Source organism: Octopus sinensis, linkage group LG6, assembly GCF_006345805.1.
Source record: "Octopus sinensis linkage group LG6, ASM634580v1, whole genome shotgun sequence".
Lineage (NCBI taxonomy): Eukaryota > Metazoa > Mollusca > Cephalopoda > Octopoda > Octopodidae > Octopus > Octopus sinensis.
The window spans coordinates 67,968,088-67,988,832 of record NC_043002.1 but is presented as its reverse complement, the minus strand read 5'-3'; the positions used below and the strand labels follow the sequence as shown (position 1 = coordinate 67,988,832).

Genomic DNA, 20,745 nt, shown 5'->3' with positions numbered 1-20,745 from the left:
CTTGGAAAGAGGTGAGAGTTGGCAACATGAAGGGCATCCAGCTGTAGAAAATCTATCTCAACACATTCTGCCCAACCCATACAAGCCTGGAAAATAGATTATAATCATGATTATAATGATGATATTTCAAGTGAATTAACATAATATATAAAGAATTGACAAATCATTAATACTCTCTTCACAATGTAAAGAATCTCTCTGTATTATTTCTTTATTGCTTTCATATATCACAATACTTCAAGCTAATTACTTTGTTCTTAATTATTATTATGATTAGGCTTTTAGTTTGTTCATGCAATTGACTATTTGATGTTCTTTTTCTTTATCAATTTTTGCTTATTTAAAGACATAGGTAAGGTTAACAATTATATATATAAATGGAAATGGCATCAGAAGGGCAATTCATACCCTGTGTGCAGATAAATTTTTTCTCAAATTATAGTGTGGCCTACAATGCGTTGCTTACCCATGCTTTTTAATTGAACTGATTTTTTTTTTGTTTTTTAAGTATCACCATTATAGGTATTTATACTCCGGTGAAATTAAGAAATCAACTTGTAAATAAATGAAACCCTCAAATCCATCACTGTATATGCACATGTGCACAAACACACACACAGTCACATATCTATGTATGTATTTATGTATGTTTGAAGATAATCAAAGTGAGTGGCCCTTTGTGACCAGCAGAGGTAGGAGCTCTCTGAACTTTGCCCAGGCTATTCTTATTCTAGCAGCTACACTTTCAGAGCATCAATAGATCTAAGTATTGCAGTTGTCTTGTTTGGCCAAAAACCCTTCAAGACAGTACACCCCAGCTTACAATGCTTATAATGTTTTACAAGTAAAAGTAGGGAAACCAATGAATCTCATTTTTACTATTTCATCATAACTGCTAAAAACTCATGTGTCCGACAGTACATAACAACTAAATAATAACTGGGTGTATTCACTGAAGTGATGAAAGGTAGTTAATAACTTATTGTTGACTTGATTTAATTGCTTTGTAAATAAATGACAACTATGACCAATTGAACAAAAATGCAAAAGTTTGTTTTGTGACTAACAGTCTGTTTACACTAAATTTTTCTTGTCTGGTATACTGGCAACTCAGTTATTTCTCTTAGCTCGTTTTCATCTAAATTATGCAAATTATCTGTGCTTTGAATGCATTCTATTATTTTCTATATAAGTCTAAATCCCTCTGCTATTGGAGATAAGATTGGACAATTGTCAAGCTGATGATGGCTATTGGACCAGAAGCACACATCCTCAACTGTCCTTCTTTCTCCAGACAACCTGCTTATCCTTTTCCTTAATGGCATGTCATTTTTGGAGAAATACTGAGTCTTGAGATTATCTTGCCTTCTCAAAAGGAACTGGGTTTAATTGCCATTTTGTAATTATGATACATCCACTAGTCTGTGAATAAATGTGTGAGAGGAAGAAGGTAAAGGGTACAAGGTCTGCATGGAAGAAGCTCATTAGTATATGTGTGAAAACTAGTCATGGTAAAATGCTGTCTTGAGCTACCAAGACAAACTACTTGTTTTTGTCATTGATTGCCAATATAAATCTGGTTCAAAGCTAAATTAGGTCAATGTGGTTGGAGGTGAATTACTTTTAGTTAGGTACGCCTTTCTTTCACCAAATTTCATTAGTTTCTGACAGGTTTAAATTTAGGAAACAAAGGAAATAAAGATGAAGCGATTCAAGTTTCAGTCTTTGGTCATGAATCTGTTATATAGCTCCTACAAATATATTTGATAGGACATAAGGGATTCACCAATTTGGATTTCATGCCCATTTCTTCCAGTTTTGTAATTATATGTAAAAAAAATTTAAGTTAATTTGCTCTAAGGAAGGTTTTGCTTTCAACTTCATAATGCACTTAAATGTACAATTTTGGATGGAACAACAAACTGAAATAATGCGTAGGCAATATGAATTAACTATGATAATTACTAAATAAATTGATTATCCTGTGTATGTATTCTCCATTTTTCTCCATATTGTTAAGATTTTTTTCTTCTATATCGAAAATATTGGAAACTTCTATAGAGACAACTGGAATTTCAGAAGTATAAAATACTAATATCGAAGAAGAACCAATGATGAACACTAGTACATATACATATATTGAACTTCTATTGCTAATCAATATAGAACTAAACTGGTGTACTCTAGGATGAAATTTATCCCTAGGAAAGAAGAACCTTTTTCCATACAAACTTATATACTTGGCCTAGCGGTTAGGGTGTTGCACTCACAATCATGGTTTCAGTTCTTAGATCGGGTGGTGCATTGTGATCTTGAGCAAAACACTTCATCTCATGTTGCTCTGCAGTCACTTCAACATCTGATGCATGGTACGCTGAGCATCTGTTCAGTCAACATCGATTTGATGGAAGGAATGAGCTAATGTACTGCACATAAATTTGATCACTATAAACAAAGCATTTGTACAGGCTGTTGGCAAAAAAGCTGAACACTCACACGTTGTCTTCAACAGGTGAGTTCAGAATATATATATACATATATATTCACTTACACATCCATAAGTATATATTTTGCGGCTGTGTGGTATGTAGCTTGCTTACCAACCACATGGTTCCAGGTTCAGTCCCACTGCATGGCACCTTGGGCAAAATTGTCTTCTGCTATAGCCTTGGGCCGACCAAAGTCTTGTGAGTGGATTTGGTAGGTGGAAACTGAAAGAAGCTCGTTGTATGTGTGTATATGTTTGTGTGTCTGTGTTTGTCCCTCCCTCCCAACAGTGCTTCACAACCGATGCTAGTGTGTTTACATCCCCGTATCATAGCGTTTCAGCAAAAGAGACCAATTGAATAAGTACTAGGCCTACAAAGAATAAGTCCTGGGGGCGATTTGCTCAACTAAAAGTGATGCTCCAGCAGGGTCGCAGTAAAATGACTGAAACAAGTATAAGAATAAAAGCATTATAATCTGTGCACACATTTTCTCTCTCACACACACATGTACACACAGTTACATTTATAAATATAACCTACATGTACTCATTCTTTTATATATACACATGCATGTATATCTATAATAAGGTAAATTTTAATACATACATCTCTGTATATTTGGAAAGCATAAATACTTAATGCATATAAACAATATATACATACACTCAACCTCGGTGGAGGTGCAATGGCCTAGTGGTTAGGGCAGCGAACTTGCAGTCGTAGGATTGCGGTTTTGATTCCTAGACTGGGCACTTAGAGTGTCTATTGAGTAAAAATACCCAAAGCTCTACAAAGCCCTGGTAGGGGGTAGTTTTGAACTCTTTCACCAGCAGGGTGTGGTGCCGTACTCTTTCATCACAGCTTTCTCTCACTCTTTCTTCCTGTTTCTGTTGTACCTGTGTTTCAAAGGGCCAGCTTTGTCACACTCTGTGTCATGCTGAATTGCCCCGAGAACTATGTTTAGGGTACACGTGTCTGTGGAGTACTCAGTCACTTGCACGTTAATTTCACGAGCAGGCTGTTCCATTGATCGGATCAACTGGAACCTTCGTTGTTGTAACCAGTGGAGTGCCATGATACTCAACCTCTAAAATTCCTGGTTTTGTGCCTATATAAGCGACTAGTAGCTTTATCTTTGATCTTTTACTCATTTTAGTCATTAGACTGTGGTCATGCTGGGACACGACCATGACTTTTTAGTTGAATGAATCGATCCCAGTACTCATTTTGCCGAACTGCTAAGTTATGGGGATGCAAACACACCAACACTAGTTGTCAAGCAGTGGTGGGGGGGGGGACAAACAGACATAAAGACTCACACCCACATGTTGGGATTCTTTGAGTTTCCATCTACCAGATCAACTCACAAAACTTTGGTCAGCCCCAGTCTATAGGAGAAGACACTTGCCCATGTGGCAAATAGTGGGACTGGACCCAGAGCCATGTGTCTGGGAAACAAACTTCTTACCACACAGCCACCTATGTGTATGTCTGTATATAATACAATATTCTTGAAATTTATTTAAGATAAAATTACATCTATATATAAAATAAGATTGCTAGTAAATCAATATCTATAAAGCTGAAATGCGAAAAAGTTGTTTGATTTCTTGGTTGTTTGTCTCATTTTGGGATGGGAACAGTTTAAGGGGTGGTAGATGGGGTCGGATTGGTGCCAAAATTTACAGGGACGTGTAAAAAGAGGCGAGGAAGCAACTGGACTAGGTTAGAAACCCCTATCTCAAAAGCTGTGGTTACTAGGGCAACAAAACCCAGACTTTGACAAGTGTTTGTCGTTTCTCTCTTTTGGATATCACCCTGTCTTCCTTGATCTCTCTCTTTCCTTCCTTCCCTCCACTTTCTCTCTATAATGACGTTTGACACCTTCCACTCTCATTCCCTTTCCGCCTTCGCTGTCTCTCTATCACTCTTTCACTGTACGTCTGTCTGTATCTATAGAGAGAAAGCGTTAACAGCTGCAAAAGTTTAAATATTCCTGCCACAGGTCTTTTAGAATGGTGAATTATTATCACCCACCACCACCACCACACAATCATAACATATTATTAATCAGATATATTGTGTTAATTTATATATATATGTGTGTGTATATATATATATATATATAATGTGTATACATATATATATGTGTATATATATAATCAATATCTATAAAGCTGAAATGCAAAAAAGTTGTTTGATTTCTTGGTTATTCGTCTCATTTTGGGATGGGAACGGTTTAAGGGGTGTTAGATGGGGTCAGATTGACACCAAAATTTACACTGGGGGTGTAAAATGGGGTGGGCAATGGTGTGAGGAGGGTTGCAAGTCGCTCGGGGCTACCATTTGGTTGCTATGGTGAGGAATATGGGAAAAATTGAGTTTTATGGGATAGACAGGTTGCATTGTTTGAATAATGGTGGCTTTTTGTGTTGCTGCAGGGGCTAGAGGCAGTTATCTTTAATTGTGGGTGTAAAAATTTGGGGGATTTTGGAAAGGGGGGGTAAAATTTTTCAACTTTTAAAAAGAGTACATTTTTGCCCTATTTTTAGATTAATTTTTTTTTACTTGCATTATTTGGTTGACATGGGTAAAAATGGCATTGTGTTAAAGGCCAAAATTTTAGCTTTCATTTGCATCATGAACAGTCAAAATATACCAGAAAAAAGTATCAAATTTCACAAAATTTTAAGTAATTTTGAATTATTTTTGTGATTTTATGTGCATGCGTAAGAGAAAGCGAGGGAGAGTCCAAGAGAAAGGAAGAGTAAGAGAGTGGGAAAGTGAGAGAGAAAGGAGAGAGAAACAAAGAGGGAGAATGTGTTGATAAGAAACAGAAAGGAAGCAACAGAAAGTAACAACCACACCCTCACCCCCGCATAGAGCGGGTCACCTTAAGCTAGTTCTCTATATTTTCTTATGAAAATATTTGCTTTGTTAATGTTATTCATACTGTTGAAGATGATATGGCCAGTATAAACTTTATAGATAAAGCATGGCATGTCCAAAGAGTATGAGAAACAACATACAGATAAACAGGTTCTTTATTAACTAGTTCTTGACATCACATTATCCTCTACTTTTACTGTCTTGTTTTTATTTTCTTCTTGAACCATAGGACTCATAGGGCTGGTTTTCTGGTTTCCATGGTTTATAAGTGACCAAGATCACAACATTCCCCCTGAACAGGACACCAGGCTGTTGCAGAGTACAAGGCCAGTGATTTTCAAAGGGAAACAGGGCGAGTCAATTACATCAATTTCAATGTTTGACGAGTACTTTATTTTATCAACCCCCAAAGGGATGAAAGGCAAATTTTCTTGGCAGAATTTGAACTCAAAAGGCAAAAGGCTACAAGGCATGCCACTTACCATTTTGTCCGACAAGCTAATAATTTTGCCACATCACCACCTTTTGCTGTTTATTCTTTTACTTGTTTCAGTCATTTGACTGCGTCCATGCTGGAGCACCGCCTTTAGTCGAGCAAATCGACCCCAGGACTTATTCTTTGTAAGCCTAGTACTTATTCTATTGGTCTCTTTTGCTGAACTGCTAATTTATGGGGATGTAAACACAGCAACATCGGTTGTCAAGCGATGCTGGGGGAACAAAAACAGATACACAAATATATACACCCACAAACATATACACACACATACATATATATATATATACATATATACGACAGGCTTCTTTCAGTTTCCGTCTACCAAATCCACTCACAAAGCTTTGGTTGGCCCGAGGCTATAGTAGAAGACACATGCCCAAGGTGCTATACAGTGGGACTGAACCCAGAACCATGTGGTTGGTAAGCAAGCTACTTACACACAGCCACTCCTACGCCTATATATTATATTTATTTGTTTTTCTTTTATCTAGTCAGTATTTTTCTGTTTTCCTGTCTATTGCTATTATAAAGATAATATAATTTATGTAAGTGTATAATGCTGGAACAATTATTTTTGCAATCAGATACACTTCAAATCCTATCACTCTACAGTAAATCACTGTGATAAACCTATCTTATCTAAAAATAGAGGTGTCAGTTCCCAGAAAAAGTTGGAAATACTCTCAAGACATTCTACACAGCTAATGAATGCTCTTCAAAATAGCATGAATAGCTACCCGTCTCCTTAAAACCAAGTCTCAGTGCCCAGTCATTACAAACTGCAAGAGTTCAGTTATTGTTGTTGTTTAGCCCCAGGTCTGTCCCAGTTAAGTAACCTTATGATCAAAGGCATTTCAGCCAAAGTGATCTCTCGCTTTTTTTTTCTTTTTTTTCCTTAGCATAGTGTACACTGGGCCACATAATTTAATGTGATATTCACAGGCTGTATAGTTAAGAAGTTCATATGCAGTTAAGAAGTTATAGGCACAGGAGTGGCTGTGTGGTAAGTGGCTTGCTTACCAACCACATGGTTTTGGATTCAGTCCCACTGTGTGGCACCTTGGGCAAGTGTCTTCTACTATAGCCTTGGGGTGACCAAAGCCTTGTGAGTGGATTTGGTAGACGGAAACTGAAAAAAGCCCGTCGTATATATATATGTTTGTCCCCCAACATCACTTGACAATCCTACTGCAAAGTATCTTGGGCAAGTGTCTTCGGCTTCAACCCCTAGCCAGCTAATGCATTGTGAGGGAATTTGGTTGACAGAAACTTGTGTGGAAACCTGTCATCATCTTCATCATCATTTAATGTCTGTTTTCCATGCTGGCATGGGTCAGATGGTTCGACAGGAACTGGAAAGTCAGAAAACTGTGCCAAGCTCTGCTGTCAGCTTTGGCATGGTTTCCACAGTTGGATGCCCTTCCTAGTGCCAACCACTTTACAAAGTGTAATGAGTGCTTCTTATGTGGCACCAGCAGCAGTGAGGTCATCAAATGATTTACAAGACACCTCAACTGAGTGGGGAAGTAGTAATGAGGAAGGTGGCTTTATGACAGGTTAGAGGTTAGGACAGAAACAGATATCTTGCAGTAAAGAAGATACATAGCTACCTCAGTAGAAGGGTGAAAATGACAGTAGGGTACATTCAAGTTACCAAGAGGTGTATGTGAGTGAAGTGGGACCAAGGATTGGATAGGGTGAGTGGGTGGATATGTTCGTAAGATTGCGAAAGGAGAATGATAGGTAGAAGGGAGGGGTTGTATGGAGGATATATTGTGGGAAGAGATTCAACAGGGGAGATTGAGAGATGGAGGAGGAGGTGAGGAATGCAGCAGGTGGTGAGCACATTTGGAGGAAGGAGGTTTTGGGAAGATGATGTGGTGGAGCGGTTTGTTAGGGATGGATTGTGTGTGGGCTGGTCAGGTAAAAAATATAAAGTACATGCCTTTATGGCCTCAATTTTACTTAACTGGACAGGTCAATACATGTGCATATATGCATTTACATATGTGTGTGTGTGTGTGTGTGTGTAACATTTAAAATGAAACTAGCATGATTTGTTGGAAGTGCTATGTCAAAGTGCAAGTACAACAGAGTATTAGTGTCTTCAGAGAAAAAAAAACAAGTATAAGAAGCATAAGATGTAGTGTGCAAGAGAGAAGACTGTACTGTTTTCCATATTGGCATTCGTTCAACAGTTTGACCAGAGTTGGCAAGTTGAAGAGCTGTACCAGGTTCCAGCCTGATTAGGTTTGTTTTTGGCTGAAATGCCCTTCCTAATGCCAACCACTTTTTACATGGCACTGAGGTGAAAGCATATATGGTTTGTAAATTCAGCTAAATTCAGGCATAAAACACATATATATATACAAGCATATGCCATTAAAAAAAAAAATTTAATAAGTTTTATTCTTTTACTCTTTTACTTGTTTCAGTCATTTGACTATGGCCATGCTGGAGCACCACCTTTAGTCAAGCAAATCAACCCCAGGACTTATTCTTTATAAGCCTAGTACTTATTCTATCAGTGTCTTTTGCCAAACCGCTAAGTTACGGGGATGTAAACACAGCAGCATCAGTTGTCAAGCGATGTTGGGGAGACAAACACAGACACACAAACATATACACACACGTACATATATATAATATACATGCATATACATGCATAGGCTTCTTTCAGTTTCCCTTTACCAAATTCACTCACAAGGCTTTGGTTGGCCCAAGGCTATAGTAGAAGACACTTGTCCAAGGTGCCACACAGTGGGACTGAACCTGGAACCATGTGATTGGTAAGCTACTTACCACACAGCCACTCCAAAAAATGTTATGAAGCAATGTCGTCATTTTGTGTCAAATCTAGGTGTTTTAACAATACATACAACAAACAGTAGTGCTGCACCAACTTATGCATAAGAAATGTAAAATAAGAAGAAAATAAACACAAGAAAAATTTCACCTGTTCTACTTCGTGCTTAAACTTGTGACCCTGGTCATATGCTGTGAAGTGTCTAGATAACAAACATTTCAAACAAAGTCTTCATGAGTGAGGAAATATTTAAAATTTAACCCTGGCTTTTATTTCTGTTGGATCAAAGGTCTTTCCTTGAAACATCAGTTATCTTGCTTCAACAACATATAAATTTACCCAAATTTACAAACGTTACCAGACCATCAACAATTTCTACTAATTTCTTCTGATTCTAGGTTTAATTTGCTTTCTTAAAATATGCTTTATCTGTTATATAATATCACTTTAATTTGGCTATAGTCACAAGTTTAGGTGCAAAGTCGGGCAAGTGATAAATATATCTTTTAAATGTACTTGTCTGGCAAGCAATTTGATTTGAGACTTGAAACTAAGCCAGTTACTCATAAAACACACATAAACTTGACTTCATTGATAGATTATTTGGTGTCAAAATTTTCATCATACCAATGTTACCAAATGGCCAATATGTGTCTTCCAAGCTGTAATTGTGTTATCGTTTTACATTTTTACTTGTTTTACTCATTGAACTACGGCCATACTGGTGCATCACGTGGAAAAGTTTTAGTTGAACTGTCTACCCCCAGAACCTTTTGTTAAAACTCTGATACTTATTCTATCAGTGTCTTTTGCTGAACTGCTAAGTTATGAGGATGTAAACAAACCAACACCAGTATTCAAGAGGTGGTGGGTGACAAGCACAAGAGCACATGCAGAAGCACTGTGTATGCATAAATATATATAAAATATGATGATGATATATATATATATATATATATATATATATATATATATATATATATATAGACACACACATACACACATAAATACATAGGTGCAGGCATGCTTGTGTTGTAAGAGACTTTCTTTCCAGCCATATGATTTGGAGTTCAGTCCCACTGTGTGGCACCTTGGGTTAGTATCTTCTGTCTTCTACTATAGCCCCAGGCTGATTAAAGCCTTATGAGTAGATTTGGTAGATGGAAACTAAAAGAAGCCAACTGCTTGTGTATACATGGCTGTGTGGTCAGTAGCTTGCTTACTAACCACATTGTTCTGGGTTCAGTCCCACTGCATGGCACCTTGGGTAAGTGTCTTCTACTATAGTATAGCCTCAGGCTGACCAAAGCCTTGTGAGTGGATTTCGTAGACGGAAACTGAAAGAAGCCTGTCATATATATATATATATATATGTATATGTATATGTTTGTGTGTCTGTGTTTGTCCCTCTCCCAACATCACTTGACAACTGATGCTGGTGTGTTTATATTCCCATAACTTAGTGGTTCGGCAAAAGTGACTAATAGAATAAGTACTAAGCTTATAAGGAATAAGTCCTGGGGTCGGTTTTCTCAACTAAAGGCAGTGCTCCAGCATGGCTGCAGTCAAATGACTGAAACAAATAAAAGAATATGTGTGTGAGTGTGTACGTATAGTGTGTGTGTGTGTGTGTGTGCATGCATCTTTGTGTTTGTCCCCCACCACTGCTTGATAACTGTTTTTGGTTTGTTTATGTCTCTATAACTTAGCTGTTCAGCAAAAGAGACCAATAGAATAAGTACCAGGCTTAAAAAACATACACTGCAGTTGATTTGTTTGACTAAAAGCCCTTCTAGGTATTGCCCCAGTGTGGGCATATTCCAATAACTGAAACGAGGAACAAAAAGCTAAAAGACATATAATGGGCTCCCACAGAGTTTCCATTTTCTAAATTCAAGGCATTGGTCGGCTCTGGGCTATAGTAGACATTTGCCCAAAGTGCTGTGCAGTGGGATTGAACCTGAAACCATGTGGTTGCATGCAAACTTCTTAACCACACAGCCATTCTCATACCTTTTATTTACTAATTTTTATTTTTCATGAATATGTTGATCCAGCATCCTCTTGTTTCTTTGTTAAAGTGATAACATAGCTTCATAAATTATGTTTTTTTGAAGTATGAAAGAATGTTATATAAGATTATGTCATATATTTGTATCGAAGCTCATTATTTCATGAATCAGATGACATAGCAACACATTGTGTTGTTGTGGAAAAAACTTATATAGTTAAAAGTTTATCAACCATGACTATCTCATTCCATCTTTGTGTCTATCAGGATCTACATTATCTAGTTTGTTAAGTCTTAGGTCTGTCAAGCTCTGGGACCTATAAGACCAGACCTTAGCCAAGTTTCCATGGTGTATAAATGAGATGACCTTCCACCACACACACACACACTAACCAACTGGTCTGTATGAGGATTGACTTCCCAGCTATTGCTGGAATTCATTTACAATGGAGTGGAATGGAGCAATGTGAAATGAAGTATTTTGCTCAGGAATACAACACATTACCTGATCTGGGAATTGAAATCTTGATCTTACCATTGCCCCTAGGTTATGCACCTTTTCAATTTGTTACAGCAGTAACATATTAAAGAACCCATACCAACACACCTACATGCTTACAAGCATATATATATATATATATATATATATATATATATATATATATATACCCCTCTACTTCACTAAGCTAACCACCAGAACAACCACCTCTCTAGACATTACTCTCCTTTCACTTCATGTCCATGTCATACCTAGCTAACACATTCACATGGTAAATACTCCTCTTATTCTCTGCTGACTCATATGTCAACATACAAAATAAACATGCTTAAACAAACTTCAATAAAGCTCAGTAGAACCAGTTTTTTATTGGGAAACAATCTCATAGTATCACAATCTTCACCACAGGATGCTGCAAGCACATATATTCAACAAAACAATATAGACATATTAAACAAAACAAAAAGAAAAGAAAAACATGCCCCCTGCCTCTATTTAATATAAGTATAAAAAAGATAGGATTGAAATTGTTTTCTTCAACACCACCACCACCATTTCAAGTACCCTTGAATGCTTAATAGTTCAAAACAAAAAGAAACACTGTTATTACAATATAGAAACCACTCGCTTAACAAGTGACTGTTTATCAGTCAGACTTATATACACAAGTAGGTCGAACTATCTGTAGTCTATAAAACATTGATACTTAGATGTGTTGAATGCCTACCAAGTAAACTTGTCATAGATTCTCAATTACACACTAATATTCTCAATTAAATACTACTGTAGACGCAAGCATGGCTAGATGGTTAGAAGGTTACTTCTCAATCCCATGGTTTTAGGTCCAGTCCCAGCGTGTGGTTCGTTTGGCAAGTGTCTTCTACTATAGTCCCAAGTCGACCAAAGCCTTATGTGTGGATTTGGTCAAAAGAAATGAACAGAAGCCCATCATATATATATATATATATATATATATAATACCGTTTGGAAATTGGTGTTGATTCAAAGTCAGTGATCAGCTCTGACAAAGCTGGTATGACTTTAACTTTCTATAATAACTCATAATAATAATTTTTATACTTCTTAATTCCATCTCAAATAATTTATATGTATAAATAATCACCTCGTGTGCTTCTCTTTCATTCACCCTTTCTTGACCACACAGCGATGATCATAGCCAGCAAGCTAAGAATTCTCATTTCATTTCTTCCGACTCTTGTACTACACACATACATTTGCCGCTAAACCTTAAATGTTCGAATCTATTCACTAATTCTGCTTGTTCTTAAAATATAACCCTTTAATTTGTTTAACCCCTCGGTACCAAGTTAATTTGTTCGTTACTTTGTTCATTTCTTCAAACCCCGATTGTTTAAGTCTACTGTCCCCAATCAAAATCTTCGCAGCCCGCCATTCGCGGTTTGCCCGCCCTCCCACCCCCACCACCCATACCGGAGAACACTCTGTTTACACCATCCTCACCGGATATCCCCTCTACCACCGCCACCACTACGTGTGTCTGTTCCTCCTACCCCTCCTCCTCAATATACTTTCTCACTATGTATTTTACCCCTGCCTCTCTCCCCCTGGACAGAAGCAGCTAGCGCTGCAGCTCATCAAACGTCCCACTTAACCTGTTATCTTATGTTCCTCCTGTTTTGAAATGTGTCACTCGTGATATCCTACGTTTTACTTCCTACTTTTCATTCTGTCTAGAACCTGCCACCAACCCTACCTGTCATCGTTTCTCTTTACCCCAAACCTTCCCCACTGGTGCTCCCCTATATTACATGCACCCCCCCACTCTCTCTCCCTCTCTCCTCTCTGCCGGAACCCTCCCCCCTGCCGCAATGCAACGAAAAAAGGCAATAACCGATCGTGGCCGATGCCAGACCCCTCTGGCACCTGTGCAGGTGGCACGTAAAAAGCACCCACTACACTCGCGGAGTGGTTGGCGTTAGGAAGGGCATCCAGCTGTAGAAACACTGCCAGATCAGACTGGAGCCTGGGGCAGCCCCTGGCTCCCCAGACCCCGGTCAAACCGTCCAACCCGTGCTAGCGCGGAAAACGGACGCTAAACGATGATGATGATGATGATGATATATCTTTGTTTTATAAAAAAAAAGTCATTACTTTTATTCCTAATGTGCATTTTCTTTGTTTCTATATACTTTCCCCCTAAAATGTCCAATTTTCTTATGTGCCAAGTTTGACAGTCATTAGCTCTAATGTTTTATCCTGACAATTCTTTGTTCTGCAACACTGAAGAGTTATGTCATCACTTTTTGAAATGCAATTCATGGAGTCTGATTATATTGTGAGTTTTCTCTTGTAGATCAATTTTAGTGAACCCATGGATAAATCAAAAATTTGTGTTGTTTATGAATATGAGTTCTGTTGTGGAACCAATGCATCGCATGTAGCTCAAGACATCAATAAGGTGTTTGGTGAAGATGTGGCAAATGTGCGCACTGTACATCAATGTTTTGAGAAGTTCCGGTCTGGTGACTTTGCTCTTGAAAATCAACCCCATAGTAGACCTGAGACCAAGGTGGATAATGGTGAGCTGGAAACTGTAGTGGAAGTGAATACATCTCAAACTGCGTGAGTTAGCAGCAAGGTTTGATGTTTCGATTCCAACTGTATTGGACCATCTGAAATAAATTGGCAAAGTAAAGAAGCTGGACAAGTGGATACCACACGAACTGAATGAGCATGAAATGACTTGTCGTTTTGAAACTTGCTGTTCTTTGCTGTCATGACATAAAGCGAACCATTTTTGCGTCGTATTGTTACATATGATGAAAAATGGATTTTTTTCAACAATAGCAAGTGTTCTGCATGGTGGCTGGATAGAGATGAACACAATCCAAAAACAAATATTCACCAAAAAAAGTTAATGTTGTCAGTTTGGTGGTCCAGCACTGGTGTCATCTATTACAGTTTCATGAGACTTGGTAAGTCAATTACAGCAGATGTATACATCAACAAATTGGATGAAATGATGAGTGGACTTACAATTAAACAACTGAAATTGGTCAATAGGGACAGGTCAATTCTCTTGCCAGACATATAACTTGCCATTATAACTGTAATGTATTTTCCTGAAAGTTTCTAGAGAAATGTTTTTTACATTTCCCATCAACCATATATGTTGCATTAGGTTTATCTCTTCCCCATAGATCATGTAGCATGCTTTTGGTGACATGTTGAAACATAATCGGTTGTGTTTGTGGATTTGGAAGTTCTGCTTAAACAAATTTATCGTAATGTGCTGGATCTTTTTTTGATATGAACAACATGTGACAATGGGTTAGTCCATGCTTTTGAAACTCTATAGTCCACATGTACCCTGCAACCTCTCCCAAAACATTTTTCTCCAAAATATCATGCAAGAGATCCCTAAGTTTCATATTAAATACTCTGTCAGTTAAATCTGTCCTGGATAAATTTTGTCTGTGACGCTGGTTGAACAATGAAAATTAAATTACAGAGATGTACTTGCATAGCAAGTGACTTGATCTGAGATCTTGTGCTGAAGCAAAAATAATTGCAGTGTGGAATGCAGCATAAAGTTTTGTCAATGAACAGGTCACAGTTTCAGAGCAACAAAAATATTTTGACACTAATTAAATTCAAATGTTGAAGTGAATCTAATGGCTCTTTTGTTTTCCTTGAATGGCTAATAAATATCTTCGAAGCTGCAATTGCTATATATATATATATATACACATATAAATGTAAAGAAACCGCAAAATCCCTTGTGAAAAACCACATGCTTCCTAACCACATGATCCCGGGTTCTCAGGATTTCGTTGATGGAATACATAAATAGAATCTAGTTTTTTTCATTGACAAAATATGCATTTTTTAAAAGACAGTAAAAAATCTGAAAATTGGCTATAATAATGTAGCCTTCCAGTCTCATTGCTTTGAAGGTATGATGTGGAGAAAAAAATTGGAGAAAAAAGTTACAGAGGTTTAAAAATTAAAAAAATAAATGTATTTTTAGCCAATAGCAAGACAGAAATTTTCTGCGTTTAACAGAGCGGTGTCCAGGACTATATATATATGTTTCCTCAAGACACCTGATGAAGGCTGGAGGGTATATCAGCTGAAACATGTGAACAACAGACAAGATGAGGACAAATATCTGTCAAATGTAAATAATGTACATAATTCCTCATCTCTTAAATATAGAATTGTTTATCTTTTCCTACATGCAAACATTTATCCAGTGTGCCATACATTCCATATCTGTTGTATTTCAACACTACACACTGGTTAATATCTGAATATTTCATCCATATCAAGCGAAGCTATGGTCTTCATGTTACTTTAGTTCAGTGACACTTGCTGGTGTGTCTGAGTTTTTACCTTATCAGGCCTTGATTTGTTAAAAATTTTTTTATTTTAATTTTCATTGAACCAGATATGTTAATAAATTAACTTATTGTGATTTAGATTTATCTCATGGATAAACAGATATAAATGGTGATGCTATATATATGGCTGTGTGGTAAGAAACTTGCTTCCTAACTACATGGTTTTTGCATTCAGTCCCACCGTGTGGCACCTTGGGCAAGTATCTTCTACTATAGCCTCAAGCCAACCAAAGCTTTGTGAATGGGTCTGATAGACAGAAACTGAAAAAGCCCATCGTACATGTGTGTGTTTGTGGGGGGTATGTGTCTTTGTTTCTGTGTTTATTCCCCACCACTACTTGACAACTGGTGTTGGTGTGTTTACATACCCCATAACTTAGCAGATCAGCAACAAGATTGAGAAAATAAGTATCAGGCTTAAAAAAAGGTCCTAGGGTCGATTTATTCGACTAAAAGTTTTTCAGAGCAGTACCCCAGCTTGGCCTCAGTCTAATGACGGAAACAAGTAAAAGATAAAAGATATTCTTTTATTTGTTTCACTCATTTGTCTGCAGCCATGCTGGAGCACTGCCTTTAGTTGAACAAATTGACTTATTCTTTGTAAGCCTCGTACTTATCCTATCGGTCTCTTTTGCCGAACCAATAAGTTATGGGGATGTAAACACACCAACATCGGTCGTCACACAAACATCGAGCATCAAACTAATACACTTGCTTGTTGTTCATAAACCTGTGTTTGTCTTTTGTTGTTCTGAAAATTTCAGCTATATATTTATTTATTTATTTATATACATATTATATATATATATATATATATATATATATATATATATATATAGATAGATATATGTGCGATGGGCTTCTTTCAGTTTCTGTCTACCAAATCCACTCACAAGACTTTGGTTGGCCTAAGACTATAGTAGAAGACATTTGCCCAAGGTGCCATGCAGTGGGACTGAACCCGGGATCATGTGGTTAGGAAGCAAGCTCCTTACCATACACCCACGCCTGTGCCTATATATATATAATTCTAATATATATATGAAATAAAAAGTAAGAGTCAAAAGGAAGAGTAAGTACGGTTAGGCAGATTTTTAATTGCTACAAATGTTTCGATACATACAGATCCTCATATATACAGGATTTAAAGTTAAGTTTAAATTAAATTATGTAACGATTTACCTGTATCAGAAGATCTATATGTATCTCCTCTGGTGATACTCAGTTGCTGTCTCTGTAAAATCTAGATTTCCATGCTGCCTAACCGTACTTACATTTCCTTTTGACTCTCTTTACTTTTATACATGAGGAATACCTAAGACTAGAATTGGTAGCATACCATAAGAATACTACTGGCTATTTGGGAATTCTAAGGGTGAACGAGCTCTATTTGTACTCTTATACGTTCTTAACAGAACACACCTCAACTATATATATATATATATATATATATATATAATATTGGTGTTAGGAAGGGCATCCAGCTGTAGAAACACTGCTAGATCAGACTGGAGCCTGTGCAGCCTCTGGCTTCCCAGACCCCGGTCAAACGGACGTTAAACGATGATGATGATGATGATGATATATATATATATATATATATATATATATATATATATATATATATATAGAGAGAGGAGAGAGAGAGAGAGACTTTATTTCACATTGTTCCGGTGCAGTCAGCTGGCAAAAATGAGTAGTACCTGTATTTCAAAGGGCTGCCTTGTCACATTCTGTGTCATGCTGAATCTCTGTGAGAACTAGGTTAAGAGCACACGAATCTCTGGTGTACTCAGCCACTTGTATGTTAATTTCCCAAGCAGGCTGTTCCATTGATGAGATCAACTGGAGACCTCATCGTCGTAACCAATGGAATATCAGTTATAATTGGTAATTTATCTCTGTACATCTCTTTCTCTGTTTCCTAAAACAAGATAACTCTGATTTTATTAGATATATTTTCTCTTTTTTGATTTACTATGTAAAAGCTAGAGTGTCGCCTGTCATATGAGAAATAATGTTACATTTGTATACAATTGATTTTTAATCAATATTATTGCTACTATCACCACCATCATCATCATCCTTTAATGTTCATTTTCCATACTGGCATGGATTGGATGGTTTGACCAAAGATGGCAAGCAGGAGAGCTGCACCAAGTTTTGGTTTAATTTGGCTTGGTTTCATCAGCTGGATGTCCTTCCTAATGACATCCCCTTTATAGCATGTGCTTTTAATGTAGTACTAGCATGAACACTCGCACATGGCACTGGCACGAGTGCTTTTTACGTGGCACCAGCACAGGGTTCTTGCAGGCCAATCCTTTCCATCAAGGGGAGCAACATTAACACTCTGACTCTCTCTCTTTCTCTCTCTTTTACTTGTTTCAGTCATTTGACTGTGGCCATGCTGGAGCACCGCCTTTAGTCAAGCAAATCGACCCCAGGACTTATTCTTTGTAAGCCTAGTACTTATTCTATTGGTCTCTTTTGCCGAACCACTAAGTTACGGGGACATAAACACACCAGCATCGGTTGTCAAGTGATGTTGGGGGGACAAACATATACACATATATATATTCATATATACGATGGGCTTCTTTCAGTTTCCATCTACCAAATCCACTCACAAGGCTTTGGTCTGCCCGAAGCTATAGTAGAAGACACTTGCCCAAGGTGCCACAGAGTAGGAATGAACCCGGAACCATGTGGTAAGCAAGCTACTTACCACACAGCCACTCCTACGCCTATGAGAAATTTGTTTTTGGTTTAGTTTAATAAATACTTCTATATTGAAAATATTTCATTTAATTACTTTATAGAAGCACTATGATATGTACAAGAGGTAAAATTATAATTATTGTACCTAAATAATATTGGTTTCAAATTTTGGCACATGCACACACACACACACACACACGTCCATGCTTATAATTTTATATTGTCTCTTTTTTTTTTGTTTTCTTTTCCAGTGAAATTACACAGTTGGCTTTTCTTCAACTCCAAGATGCCTCCCATCAAAACCATTGTGGAACCCATCCTCTTTTTGTACATGTTCACACAATTTATGAATGCAGCAGTATTTCAAAGTTTATTTTACAGTCGAATATGTTTAAAAAATTTCAATGCATCTATATGTTCCGTCCTGGGCAATGGGTCATTTACTTCAGAAGAAAACTATGTACAAGGACAAACTTCAAATTGGATTTTATACTGCAACGTTGTACTTCTAATTCCTTCTACATTTGTTAGTTTCTTCTTTGGTCCATTTAGTGATAAAGTTAGTCGCAAAATTGTTATCATTCTTCCTATTATAGGAAACGTATTGTTGTTTTGTGTGTGTGCATTAGTTTCTTACTTAGAAAATGTACCCATAGCATATATACTTTTGGGTTATTTTCTCTCTGGGCTTTTGGGAGGCTACATTGGGATGCTGATGGCTATTTTAAGCTATGCCACTCATGTCACAGATATTAAATTCCGTACTATTCGCATTGGAATTGTTGAGTCTATGATATTTTTTTCTGGAACCATAGGTGTATTTCTGTCTGGAATCCTTTTAAAATATATTGGCTTTGTTTGGATCTATGTACTAATGGCTGGCTGTTGTATTGTTGCTTTAATTTATTGCATCATTGTCATCGAAGATATAAACACTAGTGGAGAATCTTTCTCCAAAAATTTGTTAACAATTTTCAAAATTCAACACTTTAAAGATTTAATATCATTTATCACTAAACCAAGGAACTCAAATGTACGGATTGTTTTGTTCCTGTCAGTTGTTATTATTGGAGTTATGATGTTCTTGATAATGGGTGAGTAAATAATTTTTCTTTCTAATTGAATATTAACTACCATAACTGATGAAAATCTATTATTCATAAATCTGCCATTTTATTAAAAAAAACAAACTTATGAAACAAGCATTAGACTTACTTAAGCTTCTGTGTCAGGTGAAGCAGTCAAAGTACTCCAGTTGGACCAGTCAGCAGCCATCCTCTGCATTGTCACTGTCTCTGGATGGACACAACTGTTGCCCTGCCTACTGTGAAGCTTTTGCATGTTGAACTGTTTTCATAGCTTGACGTTCTTCTGGGGACAGGGTGCTAACCTGAAGCCTAGTCACTTGCTTTTAGGAAAGAGACTGTATGGAGCTGTCTATGTTGACTGTTAACTGAGGTCTATGATGTATATTTGTGGGTACCCTTCAGTCACAGACATCTGGTTGTTGGTTTTCTTAAGAATCCTTCACTCTGTTCTTGGCCATTGCTGCAGTTCCTCTACCTACCTCATGGTATAGTGTCAACACTACCCCTTTGTGCTTTAGCATACCAGTTGAGCTGGTGTACAAGGGTGTGGCATGTAAAGCTAGCACATGAGGGATTTAGTGTGTAGTGCTAATGATGTACATTCATCTTGCTAAGCACGAAGCAGCATGCCAGGCATCATAGGTTCTAGCTCTATCCAGAGTTCACTGCACCCCTAAATAAACATTGCATAGACGAAATTACCTTTTAATGGCATTTATATGAGATAAATGAAAATTAATTTAAAATTGATAAAAAAATTTTTTTTAAACTTTTGTGGATTAACAACATTTCATGAAAAGTTATGTGTAACTAACAGCAAATTAAATATATATGTCAATGTTATAAGGTGAATGGACACATAAAATGACCTCTAGAAGTTTTTATTTGAAATGTAAGTTTGGAGCTATATTCCCTGTATAAGATAAACCAGTAATATTTCGCAACAGTTTGTTACATGTGTTAGTTTGGGTTCAATGGATTGGAATACTTCACAACTGGATACAGAGTTTGTTTTCAATCCTATCTCATTGCATGGCATTTGGGCAAGTGCCTTCTACAATATCCTCAGACAAACCAGTGTCTTGTGAGTGTAATTTGAAGCCAGAAATATTATGGAAACCTGTTATGTGTATGTCTGTATGGACACATACATGCACACATTATAGAAATCGTTGTCTTGGCCAAAGCCAGTACTACCTGATAGGTACATAAAAAGCACCATTTAAGTGTGTCGATGCCAGTGCCACCAGACTGGCTCTCGTGCTGGTGGCACATAAAAAGCACCATACAAGCATGGTCAATGCCAGTGGCACATAAAAAGCACCCACTACATTCTCAGAGTGATTGGTTTTAGGAAG

At 37.2% G+C, this 20,745-nt stretch overlaps 1 protein-coding gene across 12 annotated transcripts in view; it reads left to right on the top strand.

Moving 5' to 3' along the window:
• LOC115213495 (proton-coupled folate transporter) overlaps positions 1–20,745 on the top strand; it is a 58,053-nt gene that overhangs the window by 18,919 nt on the left and 18,389 nt on the right. For 6 of the 12 annotated variants that reach the window (XM_029782500.2, XM_029782499.2, XM_029782497.2 and 3 more), the window contains one exon: positions 18,551–19,393. In XM_029782500.2, the coding sequence (XP_029638360.1) occupies positions 18,586–19,393 (808 nt within the window). In that variant the 5' untranslated portion in view covers positions 18,551–18,585. Of the gene's footprint in view, positions 1–5,610; positions 5,731–11,774; positions 12,227–14,077; positions 14,151–17,326; positions 17,469–18,550; positions 19,394–20,745 lie in introns of those variants that run through there. The other 6 variants (XM_036503976.1, XM_036503978.1, XM_036503977.1 and 3 more) reach the window with 5 other exon arrangements.